Source organism: Thunnus albacares, chromosome 3, assembly GCF_914725855.1.
Source record: "Thunnus albacares chromosome 3, fThuAlb1.1, whole genome shotgun sequence".
NCBI classification, from domain to species: domain Eukaryota; kingdom Metazoa; phylum Chordata; class Actinopteri; order Scombriformes; family Scombridae; genus Thunnus; species Thunnus albacares.
This window is the reverse complement of record NC_058108.1, coordinates 29,984,411-30,005,241: the sequence shown is the minus strand read 5'-3', so window position 1 is coordinate 30,005,241 and position 20,831 is coordinate 29,984,411. Positions and strand designations below refer to the sequence as shown.

Here is a 20,831-nt window from a genome sequence, read left to right as displayed (position 1 = left end):
AGAGAGAGAGAGTTTAGGGTGGGGGGGGGAATGACAAAAAGACACCGTAAGAGCGAGAGAGAGAGTCTCGGAGAGGGAGGGAGAAATGTGTAATGAGAACTTTGCACCTTTGCTAACTGGCTTTACACACACACACACACACACACACGCACGCACGCACTCACATATATAGTTGGTCATTTTTGGTGCTATTACATAGACTTACATTAATTTCCTGGAGACTTACCCTAACCTTAACCACTGACCCAAAAATCTCTCTCTCTCTCACACACACACACACACACACAAACACACACACTTTTCACTGTGGGGATGTGGGAAAACAGAAAATACTGGTTTTAAATTTTTCTTTAATTAAAACCAGCTCATCCTTGCATCACCACAAGTGAGGTGTCATCTGAAAATTTATTGCATGGGGTCATGTAGCATGTTTGCTATTTCCTATGAGTGTGTGCGTGAGTGTGTGTGTGGGAGGGGGTGGGTGAGGGGAAGGGGGGAGGGGGGTTGAGTGTGGACAAGGGGGCTTTACCATTGTAATTAAGCAGATGGGTGGAGACACATTCCTGTTGATGTTGAGGATTTTTGTGTATCCTCTAAGGAAGTCTACTGCAAATTTCGCTCTTTGATGAGCAACTCTGCAGTTGTTGTCACAGTAGGCCTGTACTGAATAAAAGTCCTGTGGATTGATAGAAAACTCCATGCACAGTGTACTGAGTCTTTCATCAAAATATTTTACGTTTTGATAATATCGTGTACAGTAATTATATATTCTATCATCTGCCAAGCACTGGAAGAAAATTATCTAGACTGTCATGGATTGTGATTTTGCAAAACCTAATGGTGGGCCATTTGTTTATCTTTTTTGTGGCAAAGGGAAATTGCCTTTTATCATGGAGGTAGCTGGACTGGACTGGCCTAGGTGTGTTTCATGGCTAACTCTCCCAGGGTTTTACTCACTGTGCTGTCACCTGTTAGATGACCTCTGAGGTCTTTCATCCACAACTATTGCAACAGACATATGTCGTTACAGTTTAAATAACACCTTATATCCAGGTTCAAACCCTTCTAAGTACAGGCAGGTGCTCAGAGGCTGCATACACTTTGTGAAAGCATGCGATCACACACCAAGAGGTAAAACAAAGCTCTCTTTTATGAGTGAAAAGTGGTACCATTTACTCAGGGTGCTAATATCAATGTAGAGTGTCACAACAAGTATGTTAACACTGTACATTACAGAGCATTATAGGACATGAGATGGGAACCACCGAATGTCGGACAATATTTGTGAGGTGATTTCATTTGTGAACATGTCTGAACATTGGCTCATTAGAGAGATTTATACTTGAACCTTTTTGCATGGACATCCCTGGATTAAAAATCTTTATTTTATATGATCGATCCTCTATATTTTCCAAAAGAGATTACACTGTAATATTCATGATGTCCAGTGAAAACTGTTCCTGATGTACAAAGACAGATGGTCTGTTGATGTTTGGTGCAATCCTAAATTAAGATCATATTGTCTGATGAGAAACAATGACAGTGTGGAGTCTTATGTGAAGCAGGATTTATCCAAAAGTCAAAGATCTCTGTGTGCACAGTTATGTTCAGGTACATTACCATTAAACGGGAAGGTTTACTGGTGTCCTTGATGAGAAAATACTCTGTTTGCTATGTGATACAGGCAAGACTTAGGACAAAGTCCATTTTATGCCTCATTGCTCATTATATGATGATTTAAGGGATACACGCTTTTGTAAAATGTCCTTAATTTATGATTCATTTAAAAGACACAGTCCTTTTTTTTTGCAGTGTCATGTAAGAAGTGTTGTCCTTGTCCATGTTTGGCAAAAGTTTCACAACTGCAACTGTAGGCGGAGCACTTGTATGTGCAATAAATACGTAAATAATGACCTAACTATTATTGGATCCAGTTTAATAGCATGCACAATAGATGTGTCAATCAGGCTTTATCCACATAATGTTTTATGTTTTTGTTATTTTAGATGTAATAAAATATAAAAATCTATAAGTTAGGTTTCTAATGGTTTAAAGTTGAGGACACTGTCATCCTGGCAACATCAAGTGAGAAGTTAACCTAAAACTTAAAGGATAGGTCCACCGTTTTTCTAAGTCTGTCTTAAAACAACAGTCAGGTGCTCATAGGAACAGTGAAAGAGGTTTTCCTCCTGCTCATACTGGCTATTAAAAGATCCTCTTCAAATGCATTCTCAGCGTAAGTGATGGGGGCCAAAGTCCACATTATGTCTACACAGTCATCTTGTACAAAAATGCATTTAAATGTTGATCTGAAGCTTATATGAGGCTTCAGTGGTCCGAGTTAGTCACATCAGGTGGATATCTGACACATTTACAGTTTTTTAAGCATCAAATTCTCTCTTTCTGTTTCGTTGGACAGTGTTTCCCTGTTCCCTATATTAATTGTGCACAGAGGGCAAGGCAAGTTGATTTACATAGCACCTTATCATACATAGAAAGTGCAAGCAAAAAATTCAAAAGATAAAAGTATAAAATAAGATAAATAAAAGTACAGACAAGTTTTAAAACCAAATTAATAAAATAAGTACCATAAAACTAGTTAATTTAAAGCAGTGGAAAATAAAACAGTCTTTAGCCTAAAATGCACTAAACAAAGATGGTGAATATGATAAACATACATGTTATAGCACGTTACCATGCTTACATTAGCATTTAGCTCAAAATGTGCCGTGTACAGGCTTATAGAGCCATTGTCATTAGTAGAACTACCTTCATGTTCTCTTTACTGCTGATGTGGGGTAAATTTCCTTGTAAACACAGAAATAAAACCCAGAACATGCAAATTCAAAAGGTTAGGCTGTTCTCTGGAGGTGTAATGTTTAACCAGCTTGAATTTGAAATTGACGTTTTATTACATAGATACAGTGTGTGAACACGGCAGCGTTTTATTTATTTATATGATTCTTTGCATAAATTGGAAATGTGATGTAAGTTTCCTAAAGGGAACTCTGTAGTTGTCACTCTTTTTCAAATTGCCTTTCCTGAGTTTTTACACATCAAAATGTTATTTGAATTCATGGATGAATGAATGTGAGGTACCTATATAATCCTCACTTTGTCTAGTCAGTTGACATGGCAACAGCTCTTATGAGTCCGTGTAAACTATATGCTATTAGCATAACATACAGTATATTTGTCTTTTAAAGGAACAAAGCCCAAGGGCAGTCTTTGTATTTACCCTCTTTGTCAGAGACGCAGGAAAACAACAGCCGTCTACCTGATGTTGTGATTACTTATTTAAAGCAGCTGTAGCTTACAGGTGTCTTCTGCCATAAGCTGCAGACAAGGGTGTTAATTGTCTGTGTGATCTACTAGCAACCCTTTTTACAGGATGGATTCAATGTTAGCATAAAACATGTGGTTTGAAAAAATACAAGAGAAAATACCACTTCCATGTATTACAACATATTGTGACAAACCAGTTAGTGACTTAGCTTTTACAGAGGAAGGGATCATTTCACAACCAACAGTGACTGTTACATTTCTGTAGTGCCAAGTTTCGAAAGCATTCACCTGTATTTTTGAGAACAGACCCAACGGCAAAATCTAGTTCTGCAAGGACACTCTGTGACCTGAAGGTGTGAAGGATACATGTGAAGGCCCCGTATCACATATCCTTTCTATCCATGTCTCCTGAGCTTTAACATTTAAAATTGATGATCTCATATTGTGTAGACATTTAAACAGAGCTTTCCAAAAACACTAACCGTTTCTAGAGGTGTTAAGGTGCGAACTTTAATCTCAAAATCTGTTTGTGATCGCATGTTTTGTATTAAGCCGGAAGGTTTTATGAACAGAGAGCGTCACAACACTTAACATGTCAGTGCAGATGTTGGAGTAAAAGAAATGACAGTGCACAAAGTTGAGCTGATTTGAAAGTAAGTTTACCAAATGCTTGCTATTGAAACTAATTCTTAATTTTGATGTAGTATTCTGTTTGTTTCTTTAGAATATATTGGCCATTGTGTGTCCAAACTGGTCTGACCAGGTATTATATATGTTCCCTTTGTGGTTAGTTTTCTCTGTTCAGTTTGAGGAAGTTTGTGAAGTTGTTATAGCCTGAGGTTAGTTCTGATTAGTTCACCTCTTTCATGGGCCTTTTGTTTCCTCTCTGCAGCCTGTTACCTGTTTGACAAACACTTGTACACGGATAAAAACCTGCATTCTGTATTTATACTGTGTCCTGCTCAGAGGCACATGAACCGTTTCTACTGGCAGAATGAGTTTATATTATTTATCAATTATTTGCGTCTGTATTTATTGATATTATGATTGTGAATTCATTGTTTAATAACCCAGAATATGATTAGGGCGTCTTTTGAACACTGGAAATTATTTATTAGGCTAAACGTTTCAGGGAAACATTTGGAAACATGGAACTTATGTCACTCATATCAAACCTGATGCTCGGGAATTTTCAGCCTCACATGACTGAATGGAAATGGCAATGTTTCTTGCTGACAGACAAACTCTCCATCGACTCATTTTATCCATAAAAGCTAACGGGGGAAATAACAGATCACGAAAAGAAAAATCTTTCTAATAAACGAAGAAAGTCGTTTATGGTTCTCTTGTTGATCAGACCGACAATTAACAGATTTTCAACTAGATTAATCAGAAAACAAATAAAATATAAAACTTGGGAGTGATACACTTGGGTTTAATCTGTAATCTGTCTCCTCTGTGGTATGAAATTGCAGGAATGTTGTGATGTATCAGATCAGTCCCATCAGCTGCAGCGTCCAAGTGGCGGAACAGAGTGACTTCCGGTTCAAGTGAGGATGAAGGAGCGAGGAATAATCAAATGAGAGACTTGAGCTGTACCCCGGGTAACACAAAGGAAGCATTCCTTCCCATGTTTTCATGCTTCTCCATTGGTAGACAGGTGTTGGTGGTGATGTGCCAAGGAATGTAGCAATGCACCAATAAAGGCAAAGAAGAAGACTCTCAGCTGGCAAACATGGATGTAGAGAATGCTGGTTCATAGTGTGTATTAGGCCCTGTTTACACCTAGCATTAACATGTGTCTCGGGTGATCCGATCACAAGTGGACAGCTCTAAGTACAGGTGTGAACCCGAGACACATTGAGATCCAATCATATAAACCACATTTTGGATGTGGGCCACATTCATTTAGCAGTGTAAACGCCTGGGCCACATTGAAGGACTATACTCAACTGATTTTCCTGCAGACTTGGCACGGGAATTGCATTGCTGCCTCCTGTGTTCAACTTGTTTGATAACAGGATAAAGAAATGCATTATTATGTTTTTCATGTGAATTAAAAGAACGTAATCCACCTCCTGTTTTTTCCCGTTCTCCTAACCCGTTTTTCTCATCAAATCGACAATTAGAATAGAAATTAAACCAAAACCAGAAAATAACTTGTTTACCTCTTGTCTGTCTAAAACAATATTTCAGAAGTTAAACGTTGCTGGATAGTTTCCTCTGTCCTGTCAAGTTGATAACTGCAGTTTTTAGTTTTGCTGCGCTGCTCGATAATGGAGCTCAGGATTTATGAGGAGGACGACTGCTTCACTCCCAACAGTATGAACCTGGACTGTGTTTGTAACAGCTGACCTATTGGATGTGTAGAAGAACACAGAACATTAATTAACATTAGATCCTGACCAATCCTGTCAGCGTGTCAGGAGATTTAAATAATCACTGAAGTTAGGCTGCTGTGCCTCGTGCGTAAATGCGTACAGTGTCTCTGAATGGGGAGACGCAGCTGTGGGGAGATCACTGCATGTAATTCTATATTTGTTACACATATATCTTCCGACGCTGCACAAGAGCAAATCAATAGGACGGGCATTTGATTTTTGTGAGGGGTAAAATAATGCATTGTATATTTGTTTATCCTCAAACAAGTTGAACACAGCTTTGGAGGGTACACGGACCCCCGGTCCTCCCGCCGGTTAGAAACAATTTGGTCTTTGCAAACGGAAATGATGTCCGTGTTTATTTACATAGAGCGGGGAAGTGAGATCCGATCACAAGTGGTCACTCAAGGTGCATGTGGAGACGCATGTTAATGTCTGGTGTAAACAGGGCCTTAGTTAGAAACGGTGAATGTTCGGTAAATATAACTTTGTTTACTTACAAGAAAACTCCACAGTTCACCTTTCACCTATAGCAAGAGTGCTTGATGTACTGTTGCACATACTGCAGGTTAAACTCTTAACAGTGTATCATAAAGATAAAATGCCATTTGGTAAATACTGTGTAGAAGATATCACAGCTACTGAAGAACTGTAAAGTACTTTAATATTTACTTCATATCTGTACATCTCACACCATAGGATAAACTGCCGTGACTTCATCTACCCACAATTTGACAGGCAGCTCTTCAAACATGCAAATATTTAATTACAAGGTGTTACACCAGACAGATGGCCAAATCATGTCACTCCAAAATCCAGTGTCCTGTGACTAAACAGCTTTTAAGCTTTTGGCTATGAAATTGTTTATTTCACATGTTTGTTTTTTACACTGATAAAGATTTAAAGGCTATATAAAAGCCATGGCTGATCTGCTACCACTCCTTTCTTACATCTCTCAACTATCAAACCAAGGAACCGGTTTAAGCAGGAAGGTTCATATTTTCTTCCACACCTATGATAAAGTTTCTAGGAAACAGAGTCATTCAATACACTGAACATGTTTATCTATCTTCTAGATAGATGGGGCATTTCTACCTCTGTTCCATAACACACACACACACACAAACAGTACAAAACTCACTCGCACGATCACACGATTACATCACATGATTTTTCTTTTGAACTGTTCCTTTAAAACTACTGAACCTGAACCTGTAGAAATAAAAATCCAGAACCAGCATTTCACAACTAAAAGCCAGCTGAAAGTTAATAAGTTAATAAGTTAATAATTATTTCATCATGTAACTCTAACCTATTGTGAAGTATTTTTTTTATTATTTGTCCACCTTTTATTTTTTTTTATCAATCTCTTAAAATTGTTCCATTTTCTCTGTTTTATTTTAAATTTTTCTTGCTTTTCTATATGCAACATCTACATCTATATGCAATTCAAATTGAATAAAAACACAACTTTTATTAAAATGTCAAAAAAATACACACAGTATAGGGTGTACTGACTTCAAAACACAACAAGAAAGTGTTTTTTTTCATCTGTTTGTGTTTATTGACATTATGTCATTGTCACGGTCATCAACACTGGTGACGTCCTTGGAAAGTGTTGCAGTGGCCCTGATGTACAAATCACATCTGTTGTCAGTTATTAAAATTCAGTTTTCCAAAATGTAATGAAAACTACATTTATACACTTTACATTTGCGTAAATATTTTTGTATATTGTATGATATATTTCGGTTGAAACACAAGGCACTTGGACACCTTTGAAATACTGATTAGGATAAATCAATGTGCAAACAAGAAATACAAGATAACACAGATACTGGCCACATGTGGCCATTGTCAAACGTCACCCCTTCAAAAATACTTGAGAGACAGTTTTTAAAACAATTGTTTGGCTTCTTCTTGTGTACCTTTTGCATTTTAACATTCATCTGAAGCAAATGTGTACTCATTATTGCCTACTACACACCTTTGTCTACTTGTTCCTACTTGAATGTGTTCCTCAGTCGGTAAAAGGCAGGGCAGATCCTGTTTAGATCTTTGTCTTGGAATGATTAATAGAGCAAGGAGTAGGTAAACTGAAAGCTAAAGAGTAAACTTTAAACCTACATTCATTTGCGTCAACACAGTCGTTTCCTTCTTCTTGCGACTTGAAAAATCACATGGTCAAACATAGCTCTGTGTGCATTATAACCTTTCGTCACACATCGTGGTGTCGTAAAATCTCCCAGACTAATTATGAATCAAGATCTCTCTCTCTCTCTGTGAGAAAATGGTGGCCACACCAAGATCACTTTACAACTAGTAAATCAGCGAGATAACTGTGTCATATTTTGTTGTCATAATTGTTTTGTTTGCTGTGGGCTTGGAAATGAATGAGCTTATCTGAGATGTACATGTTGCACAATTAGTGATCGAAGTCTGAGTCAGACATTGAAGAGTTTTATTACAAACTGTTCTACATGCGTCATGGTATAGTAGGAGACAGCTGTTAAGAAGATAACAACAGTTATCTTCTCAAACACGTCAATATTTTGCGGGTAGTTGTAGTAAAATGATTGGTAGCTTTAACAGTAACCCTTTTTTAAATGCCGGCAGTCATATCATGGGAGAAGAATTATGGATGCTTTATATTGGAATTCTTGACTGTCCCTGAAGATGGATGTACTGTGAGTAGCTAATGTTACATTAAATTATTGTGTATGGACTGTGTTTCCCATTGCGCCCCATAATCCAGCTTTCCACCTCCATATTTATTTATGAATAAAAAGTCAGTGGAAGCGGTCAGTGGGGGTTGTCGTACATAAAAACTACAAAATGGTGAGAACACCTGCTCTTTTCATGACCTGGTGTGGTAAATCTAATACAGGTGATTGTCCACTGTGAAATGCTTTTTGACTGTGAAGTCAAGGTGTAGATGAACAGGTCCACCCAAATTTCACGACTTCCAAGGACATGAGAAGTAGGAGTAGAAGTAGAGTAAAACACCTGCAACCCCTTGAAACAACAGGGTAGGATGGAATTTACCATAAAAACCCAACTGTTCACCAAACAGAGACGGATATCTCAAAATCTCAGCCGATAAAAAATAATCTGCATGGCTTTCTTTTTTCTTTTTGTAATATGGGTGAACTGACCCTTTAAAGTTTAAAGACAGCTGAAACATGAATGGTGCAAAATCTTGCTGCAACCCAACACTCAAAGGTCTTGCTTACGTTTCGTACACTCAACACAAAAACAACTGTAATTTTCAGTCTTATAGTCTGTATTTAGTTGTTTCTGGGCTGGAATGACTGAAGTGCTTTTTATGGCTCTGCAGGTGACAGCAACCTTTGATTTCTGACACACACACACGCTCCACAATCACCCATGCATGTCTGTAAACACACACAGCCAGACATACATGCATGCAAACACAGACACAGAAAAACACAAACACACACTCCCTGGTCTACACGTCGCTGAGTGCACATCTTAACTGACAACAGCTGGTTTGAGGAGGAGAGCCCTCGGGGGAACAACCACCCAAGACAAAGGGTCGCTTTGTCTGGGCCCCACCCCTGCAGACAGGTTCAGCACCTCCCCCTCCAGCTCCCCCTCTCCTTCTTCCTCTTCATCCTCACCTTCCACCTCCTTGCCTGCCATCCGCCCCAGACTTCCCAGAGCTCCCAGCCCCAACATTGATGCAGCTGAAAGTCCAAAGTGTAAAAGAGGGGAGTCGGAGAGGCCGAGCGGTCCCATGCCGCCTCCTCCTCCGCCCATGGAGAACAGTGGTGCCCCATGGTGTCCCAGGGCTCTGGCGTGGCAGAAAGCTGAGAGAGGATAAGTGGTCCCCAGACCCCCAAGTAGAGCTGCAGCAGCCCCAGGGATGATAATGTGAGCCCTGCCAACAGACGGCAGATCAGCAGCGCTCTGGTGCCCGGGGAGGCCCAGCCCAGTCCCCAGCCTGCTCGGAGCACCTTGCTCCTGGGCAACAAAATGCCCATGGGCCTTGATGTGCTTGCGTAGCGAGCTGGGATCTGTGTAGCGCTTCAGGCAACCTGCCATCTTGCAGTAGTATGGCTTGTCCACATAGTGGGTGCGGGTGTGCTTGAAGCGGTCGCTAGAGTTGGAGTAACGCTTATTGCAGCCCTCATAGGGGCAGATGTAGGGTTTTTCTCCTAGAGAAAGAAAGGGAGACATGCGATGAGGAAACACAAGGACAAAGCAAGCAAAGGACAAAAGAGTTATCAATGATTTATTATTTATTTACACTATATATAAGAGAACCAGAGAAGGATTGTCTGAACAGGTGATATTGCAGGCGAATGAGCCACATATTGTGATATAACATTTTGAAATTCTGTACTACTACCTCATTATGCTGTACTGGTGCTGTCATGGCCAATAGCTCTCAGCTGACCATTGTAGAGCAACACAGTTTTTTTGACCGTTACATTATTATCATACAGTGACAATTGAGGAAATAAACCAGGGGAGAGAGATAAGGGGAATGACCTGTAACAAAGATCAGCTTAACGGTTAGAGGTTAAAGCTCCAAAACAGCTAGATCCTACACTTCCCATGATGCAGCACAATAAGCCTGGTAAATACCCACATCAGACTCCATACCCACAGTTTTTTATGCCCTCTGTTAAAAATTTGTAGTCTCCATTACTAGATTTTAACTTCAGAAATGTTTCTCAAGAGACACAGACAACATTAAAAAACTGCCGAATTGAACAATAACAACACAGAAAACAGATGTGCGCTCAAAGAGTCATTAGTAATGACAACTACCTACCGCTGCACAAACTACTGCACTGAGATGATATCTGAGAGAGGGAGAGGCTGAACCACTAACAACTGCATGAAATCTTTCCTTTACCAGAACAATACATACCTTTTGTGCCACATCACAGTTCCTGATACACAGATAAGAGTGACAGGTAACAATCACCGTGAAATATGAGACCAGTCAATGTGGCCGAACACGTCACTAACCATCAATACTGCATTATTTCACAAGGCTTCCTCTATTGTTAGAAAGTTCCTCCACATGCAGCAAAGGTCTCCACCCCGAGTCAAACTGGGAATATGGTTGAACGATGTGGTTTGCATCTTAACTACAAGGCCACCTGATGCCTCAACTAAAAGTGTTTTAAATGAAAATAGTAGCAAATGGAATTTAAAGAAACTAAGATAAAGTCTTTCCATCTGAAATGTTCACAGAAACAAATAAACATGAAGTAAATTCTGATGGTATGGTATATATTTTAGAACCTGGTAAATGTATTTTTCATTTCACTGTGTCTTTAAAGAAAGTACCAGACCTAATCAAGTTGTGCAAAAGTGGAGATTCCTCCCATCTCATGCTTGTGGTGAAAACACAGAGATGACATATAACATAGTCATAACAAAGTCGAACAAGAGTCACTGATTTTAACACACAGAGTTTGACAGTTTGTTCCACAGTATCTGTTCCCTTCAAGGCCAAACAGATTTTTTATTTTATCTGCTTAGTAACAAGCCTAGTTTCCACTGTTACACCTTTAAAGTTACAGTTTGGATGCATCACACTAAATGAGAAATGAATTCAGTAGCCTTTTCCAATAAATAAAGCCACTGTTCACCAGTTATCTGTCAAGACTCAGAAGCTGAAAGTTCACCTGAACACGGACACAGGTCAGTCTGTTGTTGACTTTTTAAACCAAATGCAATAAAAGTGATGAAACTGATAAGCAGCAGTGAAGAGGAGGAAACAGAGAACTGACCCCTGGCAGTACTGCGTCAGCAACAAAAGGGTGAAACCGGATGAGGGTTTTGGTTTTTTTTGTTTTTTAACTATTCAGAAGTAAAAAGGAAAAAAGTACATAAAAAGGAACAGGCTCCACCAACTTTACACTCTAAAATTAGTTTACTGATCACAGGGAGGGCTGCTCAGCCTGTGAAAACATTTGTATTGTGGTTTTGGAGGATGTTTTGTAAGACCTGAGAAAATAACTCTTCTAACAGAAAGCCTGCTTTACAAACTGGGGGTATGGAGTTTGAAAGAGGCAGGCATGTACAAGGCAGGGAGGGTCTAATGAAAAACTATTATAGAGTTGCATTATGGGAAAGAGTATGATCCGATGTGCTTGGAACTTGAACCATAGTAGGAACCAAAAGACACAATATCCTGGCTTCTGCGGCTTTGATTTTGACAATTCTTTTTAAAATCTCAACCATGTTCACCTTGAGTTGCTGTGTTGATCAAAGGATAAGACCGCTGATACTCTATATATTTGTTATAGTCAAAAACACATGAAAATTCTATTTTTTCATATTTTCTGACTTCCCTAAACTGTCTGTGGTACTGAGGACATAAATCTCTAAAAACAAGTCTTACATAATTTGCTCTCAAATATAAAGTTTCTTTTTTTTTTTTTTTTTTAAAAAGTAATTACGGTTATTCTCTAAAACAGCTGCAGTTTTTAGCAAACATTACTCGAACATACTGCATTTGTTTGGAACTATTTTCAGCTGCAGATTTGGTGCTCCTGTGAGTATTTACAGCAGCAGGACAAATAAACTACAGCGGCCATGTTCACTGTAATAAAAGAACATGTCGCCAGTGGAACAGTGTAGCAAATTTACATGTTTTTAATAGATTTGGACAACAAAGGAGCTCAATGGCACAAAGGAATATCAGGCTGTTAGTACAATTAATTCATTGTTGATTTTAGTCTTTTCACTGGATTTGTTGGCAAAAACAAAAATATAGACTGTTACCACACTTTAAATTTGTCTTGTTGCATTTTTTTCATTATGAACTTGCCTGTGTGTGAGCGGGTGTGTATCTTCAGGTTCTCCAGACGTGAGAAACTCTTGTTGCAGGTGGGACAATGGTGCGGCTTCTCATTGGTGTGCGTGCGGATGTGAATCAGCATTTTATACCTATAAGAGACAAAACAAATTATGTTGACAGCACACACACACACACACACACACACACACACACAAATATGTACATTTCAATCAGCTGTGTCAGCATGCAAAGTTGCAAAAACGATATCATCATATATACTGTACAAGGCCATGTAAGGTTATGATCCAGTCAAACAGCCCACTTCAGTTGAAGCTGTGACCTTACTTAACTCTCATCTCATTATAAACAAACACTCTTCCATCTAGTGTGTCTACTGTTTGAGAGCTGCAGATCACATTGCCTGGGACTTTGTTCATCAGGAAACTATTTTTGGGTTGCTCTGCATGCAGCTTTTCATGGGACAGAAGTAATAAGCATATGATGTGTGTGTTTCAATTCGTAATCAAATGTCCAAATATCCTGCCACTGCTGTTTCTTGCCTTATGTTGCTACACTGGCTCTTTTCTCTCCATGTTCTTAAAACTATTTAAAACAAACTGGTGGGTCAAACTGAATCTCAAGGTGATAATATGACTCCCTTATAGTGCTGAAATTTAAAAATATTAATTTGTAAATTAGAGTAATTCACCACTCAGTTATTTTTTAAATCGTGTATCGAGTAAAAAAGCCTTTCAAATGTAAGGATGTGCTTTCTGGTCGATATTTCATATCAATTTAAACTAATTATGCTTCTGGGGTTTTTTTTACTTTTAATCTGGAAAAATGTATAATTTCAAGCAAAAATCCTTTTGCACACTTATGACATTTTATGAGCTACATGATTTGTGATTTATTCAAAAAAACTAGTAAACTATAATTGATTAACATAACTCATTAGTTGCACCCTTATTCACTTGTGTAATTGCCTTTATGACTGTGATGTACAGTAGTGACATTCTTTAAAAAAACACTTAAATGTACAATTTTTAACAACACTACAATCTACAGTTTCAAACATTTACTTCAAATTAGACATAACAATTAAAAACTATGATTTTTTTCAACCCAATATTGTTACACAACCATTTACTGATAAAAGTTCAAACACAACACAAGCTGGTTGTTATATGGTACACAGCTCGTGAGAGTTGCATCACACCAATCCCAAGCAGGATGTTTGCAGTCAATTATCTGTCATGTTGCATGAAATATATTGGCATTTCAGTAACAGGATCAGTGTACCTGGCATTGAAGCCCCTCCCGTTCCGAGCACAGCCCTCCCACTGGCAGCAGTACCCGGAATCCTTTTCAGGCTTGACGTGGAAGTCGTTGATGTGATCCACCAAGTCCTGAAGTGAGTCAAACAGCAGGTGGCACTGCAGGACAGAGAAGGAGAGGGTGATCAGTCACTGACTGTTTCCAAAACTATGCAATTGCTCCAAATGCAGTGAAAGGAAGTTGATGTTTTTGCAGTTTCTTCCACGTTCCATTTTATACAAACTTCATGATTCATCGTTTACTGAAATCATGGTTTTACATTTTCCACTTGATTTAATTTTTTCCACTCCACAATAGCGTGAACTTTTCAGCTCTTCTCCACTTTTTCTCATAATGTATTCTTATATGCTTTAATCAAGTCTTAACAAATGTCACATCAGTAATCTCATTGGGTTTTGTTTTATTAAAAAAAACAGGTTCATAAGTACTCTGACCTGATTGAGACACTGAGGTCATAATTTTCATGAAACCATTAAATTCACTTGATAATATCTTAATACACTGTCAATTAAGACCTTGTTTTATGCTATTGTATGCTTTTTGCTCACTTTTGGTTTATTTACAACTTATTGCAACTTTCCATGCATACAGACTGTCTAAGAATGTAATACTTTTGTTTTTAAATTGATAAGCAACTTGCATTGATTAATCATTTAGTCTTTAAAATCTAAGAATATACTGTAAAATGCTCATCATAAGTTCCCTGAGCTCTGAGTCAACCAATAATCTAAAACCCCAAAATAATCAATTTACCAATAATAATAAAATAGAAAAAAGCAGCAAATCCTCACATTTTATGCAAGAATGTGAATGTTTGGCTTTTTGTGCCTGATAATTTACCTAAAAGATTAGTTGACAATAAATTTTAAGCACCAACTTCTTGTATTGTAAACTCTAGTTATATTTATCCTATACCTCTCTTTTTCCTGACTGCCAGCTGTGATTACATTTTGCTCTCAGCACCACCTAGTGGTCAGAGTAATAGTTGCAGTGTTTTTCACCCAACCCCTTATTATAGGATAGATTCAGTAGCTTGTTGTTAATTGATGTGGATCGATTGCTCAACCGAGACTATTTATACTGTAGTTTTTTTTGTGTAAAAAAAACATAAAGCCTGTATAAAGCATATCTGATGAAGCCTGTGGTGAAACATGCTGTTCTCACAGTTGCACTTGTGATTTAATTAACATAAACCTGTGAAGAATATTGACACAAGCATCTCATTTTGCAATGATTTACTTTTGTTTTCATAATTATATTTACCTTCATCCAACGGCAGGCCAGCTGACCATCCAATGAGGGCTCCGGTGAAACTTGCTTCTCTCTGTTCTGACCAATGAACATGGAGGAGGGAAAGCTGTATCCCTTAGGTGGGCTTGCAATCGGCAGGTAAAACGGATAACCCTGAGGCGAAGCTCCGCCCTCTACCCCTCGATGACGAGCTGGTTCCTGAAAGAGAGGAGGATGGAGAGAAAGGTCACAGAAAGGTCACTGCAAAGGAAGGAAGATCTCAACACTGAAACATGGAGGCGGAAATCCATCTGTTATTCAAAAATTAAGTTATTCAAAATTAAGTTAACATTCTGCATTTATCTCACAATTTTGCTTAAGATTTGGTCGATAAATTTGTCCGATGCACCTTGTAGTTCAATGAAGCATTTACATATGTTATAGGTTATTCTTTTAAGTTTCTGTGTGTGGCTGTCATTGCATGCCTATCTAAACCAGTGACTCCCAACTTGGGGGTCGAGACCCCACAAAGGAGTTCGCAGATGATTACTGTACAAGGATAATAAAGAACTAGATGTTTCTCTAAAACAAAGTGATATATTTTTTAATTTTTGTCTAATTTATTGCTTTTTCTTGTGAAATACAAACATAAGCTGTTAAGGGCCCTAAAAATTGTTCAAATGAAAAAGTCATAGAAGAAGAAAACCAATTTTCAGCTGAACCGCTCTCACTTCTTGTCATGAAGGGTCACAAGTAGACATTGCTTAATTTTAATGGTCCACAAGCTAAAAAGGCTGGGAACCGCTGATCTAAACAATGATGGTAAAATGTTTGAATAATTAAATAATTAAATTTAAATAACTTTAAATTGGAATGAAGACACTAAGTTTGGACAGATGTGGTTATACTGTTTTAACTTGTTTCTGAAAAGTCAGATAACATCCATATATATTAAGCACAAAATACTAAAAGGATAAAATTGGGATAGCGGTACATTTTAATTTATATATCCAAGGTTCCACCCTGAAAAGTAAGAAAATGACTGGGCCATGAATTGAACCCTGTGGTACCTCACATTTCACCTTATTGAAACAAATAACTTGTCAGTGATGAGGGGAGAAGGTAATAGAATAAAATTTGATGATTTCTGCTGTGGAATCTGCTGCCTCTGCTCTGGAAATATTACTAGTTTGTTTATTTTACTCTGAGCACTTTCACTGTTGCGAAAGCTTTGTGATCAGTTTAATATTGTCAAAATTGTTGTTTAAAATGCTACATTGTTTGGCTAAATACTTCTGTCTGTGGTAAGAAAAAACAACTTGTTCTATATTTATGCATAATGAAATCAAGGTATTTAAAGAGGGTTTGAAGTCTTGCATGTTTTAAATCAGACGGGAGATCCACACTGGTCAGCTAAGTGAATAATTATGGACAAAAAGCTGCTGCTAAACATTTCAAAGACATATTTGAAGAACCTAATAAGTACATCTGTGAGGACATAATGAATGCTTCTCACAGTCCACTTTAAATGCTTAAGACAATTTCAAAAAAACATACTTTTTGAGGTAAAAGATGAATCTAGGCCAAGAGGGGGAGAGATTTAATGTCTGTGCTCCAACAAAGAAGCTGAGTGTTTGATGTTTTACCATTCAAGCACGGCTAGAATTTGATTTAGACAGAGTCACTGGACGGCTGTGTGCTGTGTGCAGACACTGCCGCAACAAATTAGATTCACTCCCAGGATCCCAATTCAATTCAATCCTGTTGAAGAAGAGTGGAGCACATTTAGCCCCAATCAGTCACCGGCTGGATTATTCTGAGAAGACTGTGGCCATGCTTCTGCACAAGATTAACTGATTACATGAAGGCACACACCTACAGTGTGTTGCCCTACAGTGCGTACTGGTTTTCAGAAATCTATTTAAAATGTAAGATCTACCACAATGTAATGAAAAGAGAGGAGAATGTTAGTGTTATAAATGTATAGTGTTTTAATCATCAGGAACTAATTAAAACAAGACAGAAACACATCACACAACACATGCAAAGCAATGAAATGGGGAATATTAATGTTAATAGAAATAAGGAGTGAATAAGACAACACAGTGCTGTATTATTAGCCAAGAACTGAAACAAGCAGACACACATTTATATATAAAAAGCCCAGACACCACATAAAATACATCAATCACTCTAAAAGCAAAGCACAATAAAAGATACACATGCAGGTACATGAGGACAGACTGGTGACTGCAACACAGTGATACTGCATGTGACAGCTGAAAGCAAGGCACACAACACAGTTTTAGGCAACACATTTTTCTTAGATGGAAAATTTTCAGATATCCTGTAAATATGTATATATATTGACAGTTATCAAGTATTTGTAATGCACTTTTTGCAAAATTTGTGCATGCATTGAGGGTGTCACAGTGGCCTAAGCAGGGTAAGATGTGTAGCACGTAACTGCAACATCCCCGGTTTAAACTGAGCGAGGATCTTGTATTGCATGTTCAAATCAGGAGCCAGTGTCACCAAATTTGAGGATGTGCAAAATGCAATTTGCAACATGAGATAATTTCCTTTCCAGTTAATTTTGACACATTTTCAATCACAACTTGTGAACTCTGCATGATCATGTCAGAAACCTGTAGGACTTTAAAATTTATAATGCAATTTGCAAGCAACAGCTACATGTGAAACTTGACATTGACTTGTGTAAAATGGGCCCCAGGTCTCTTTGTTATCAGATCTTCAAGCTATTTGTGTGCTCAGAGCTGCTCATCCCTCCAGCTGGAGAGCAATGGGAATTCAGTGTTAAGAATCAAATCTCAGAATCGACTTTGAAACATCAGTTGTCACTGTCAAATCTGATGGTAATGTGTGCGTGCAAAATGTAACTTTTGTATGCAAACGCCTGGACTCACCCGTGAGAAGAGATGTGGCTGGGGGCTGCTGCTGCTGTGAGGAGACTCCAGAGGTGAAGAAGGGGAGGGGGAGGAGGGGGAGGAAGGGGACGGGGACAAGGAGGAGGTGTGGCGGGAGGAGGGGGACAGGCTGAGGTCCATGGCCGGAGGGGTGAAACAGGACCCGTGTCGTTCATGAGAGGAGGATTGGGAATCTACAGTAAAGTATAGAGTAGAGTTACAACAGGATGATGTTTGGTTTGTCAAACTGAAGGAAGATATTTCTGCATGTGTAGTTTCTGACACTTTCCATATAATGGCTTGTTAGCAATGTTGAATTCTAGTTACTGCACGTAGCTTAGCTTAGTTTAGTTAGCTTATACTTGAGGTTACAGTTGCTCTTAGTTTACATTTGGACATTTTAACCAACATTTTGTGAACATATTTTGCACAAAACTTATGAAGAGCTTCAAGCCGTTATTACAGTTTGGGTGAAAAAGGGAAAGAAGATGAAGAAAACACGGTGTGTTTGCTGTTACAACCACTGGTACCTCCTTTGATTCATGTTGAAATCAAGGAAAACAGAGTTAGAAGAAAAAATTCACTAATATGTGTTTTCATTTGTCTTTTTGGATTTTATGAAGTCATAAGTCCTTTGAATCAAAAACAAGTTAACATTTTTCACTGTCACCTGGAGTTGCTTAGAGCTCCATTAAATCCTGTCAGAATTCCAAACTTGATTAACTGTTAACAAACGGCTCCTGTGATATTGCCGCCTGAGCTGTTGATAACTGTAATGCAAATTACAAACAATCCAGCCTTAGAACATCTTATTCAACAGTATGTCATGTGGTTGCATGCCAATTCTAAAAAAAGACATATTATTGTGTGTTGTTTAGCTTGGCCAGGTGTCTGCAGTTAGTTCAGACAGATTATTTTTTAGACAGCTGGAACTACAGCTAAAACGTTGGGAAAATGACATTATATAGCATTGGTGAGTATCATGTATATGGGTGAAGTTAGAGTGTGCTGGTTAGTTTTCACGAGATCTGTCTGGGGCCTCAACTTCTAGTAGCAAAGTGCTGTAGTGGATAGGCTGCTCATTGACTTAAACAGTAAACCAGAAAGACCAATTTCATCGAATGTGCAGAGGCTAGTCAAACAGTAGCTAGCTTGGAGGTGACGTCAGCACTTCAACTCTCTATAAACTTTTATGGGTAAATTGTGTAACTGACCAAGCAACTAATTCCAGTTCATTATTATTTTCCTATTTGCTCTTGTTTGCTCCTCAATAAACTCTTTAGAAATGTAGTTCTTTAGCTGTAGATGATACGTTCTTCACCAGATAATCCCAAACTTTGTCTGGATGGGTTAGTTTAGTAAGTAAACAGTTTTCTAGTAAAGCTGGTGGTGGTGCTGTTGGGAATCATACTGTTGGGAAAATACTTTAAGGACTCCTGGTGCCTCCATTTGGGAAAGTTAGCAGAGCTATATGTAACTACACAATATAGTGCGAAATCACCCTAACAAAACAACAACACAACAATCACACAACAACAAAACACAACGAGTAGACTATATCAGTCATACATACACTTTGGACACTCTACATAATACTGAGCTCTTGGACTACACCAAGGACGAAGGTATACAGTCCATTCGGACTCTCATAGAGGCCGTGTTGTGGTTTTCTTTGAGGTCACCTCATGTCAGTGTCACGCTCCTCTTGTTATGAGAAACACCGACAAATCTGGGGACAATGTATGTCTATTTGAGGACTGAAGAGAGCTACCATTCATGGGATTTACAATATTGAGTTACTGGGAAAGTGAGAACATAGAATCCACTTATTATACTATTGCATTATCAGAGTGATATGCTTAATCACTGCAACGTGGCATCAGCAAAGGCATGTCCTTGTGTATTCGAGAGAGAGGAGAAACGATGGAGACTTTGTCGATATGTCTGTCGACGAGAATACGCTCTCCTTCGAACTCTTACCTGGAGAGGAGGGTGGAGACGGAAAGGTTGTATATATCAGGCGTGGTCGTGTGGCGCTGAGAGGGGCACAGATAGAAGAAGAAGTCCTCTTCCCTAATCTCACTGGACCATCTATCCGACCTGAGGGAAGCTTCAAGTCCAACGGCTCGTCCAATGACAACATGGCTTCTGGTTGCTCAAGCCCACCTGGGGAGAGAAAAACAGGTTGACTGGCTGACCACATAAGTATCCAGTTCCAATTTAGTGTTCAGTGTATCGAAACAAAAACAATCCTTGAAATGTTTTTGTAAAAAAGCTATTATGAAATATTTGGATTACTGCAGAAGTTTCGCACAAATGCCTTCAGCTATTAAATTTAACATCTTTGCAAGGCATGGCAATATCAGTGATTTTTTTTTTCTTTTTTGGATTCATACTTAAACCTGATTTGTTTTTGTTTGTTCTGTCATTTGGCAGCATGTAAACACAACATTGACACACTGTCACCTCATAAAGCAAACCGCTGCCTATTCACACATCCACCAGACGTAGAGCAACATCAAAATCCATTCGTATTTCTGGCCACCTGATGAATGTAAGTCCAACAGTCACTCTTCTTTTAGCTTTGTTTTTGGTCTCCAACAACTCCTGAGGGAAATATCTGACTATTTAGCAGTTAAATACTCAACTATGTTCAACAGCTAGTCACTAACTCTCTGTCATTTGGTGCTAGGCACGTAGTGTACAGTGTGCTTCTCAGAGCTTGAAAACAGCTTCATGCTGTGTATGAAAACCACACTGGTGAGAGTGAATCAAAACAGTAAAGATGTGGGCCATAAAACCATAACAATGAACTGAATGACACTAAAACACAAAGGACTGCAGGCTTTTAGGAGTTTATATAAAAGTAATCTTCTTCTTCTCTAT

The 20,831-nt window shown here is 38.5% G+C and overlaps 1 protein-coding gene across 1 annotated transcript in view; it reads right to left on the bottom strand.

The window, feature by feature from the left end:
* Nucleotides 1-8,028: 8,028 nt before the first annotated feature.
* The window catches only part of LOC122979853 (zinc finger protein GLIS2-like), a 32,010-nt gene continuing 19,207 nt past the window's right edge, over nt 8,029-20,831 (bottom strand). Inside the window, exons 2-7 of the mRNA XM_044347628.1 lie at nt 19,926-20,111; nt 17,946-18,139; nt 15,052-15,237; nt 13,753-13,886; nt 12,481-12,599; nt 8,029-9,844 (exon numbers count right to left, since the gene is read on the bottom strand). Coding sequence (XP_044203563.1) covers nt 9,159-9,844; nt 12,481-12,599; nt 13,753-13,886; nt 15,052-15,237; nt 17,946-18,139; nt 19,926-20,088 — 1,482 coding nt within the window. The 5' untranslated portion in view covers nt 20,089-20,111 and the 3' untranslated portion in view covers nt 8,029-9,158. The remainder of the gene's footprint in view (nt 9,845-12,480; nt 12,600-13,752; nt 13,887-15,051; nt 15,238-17,945; nt 18,140-19,925; nt 20,112-20,831) is intronic.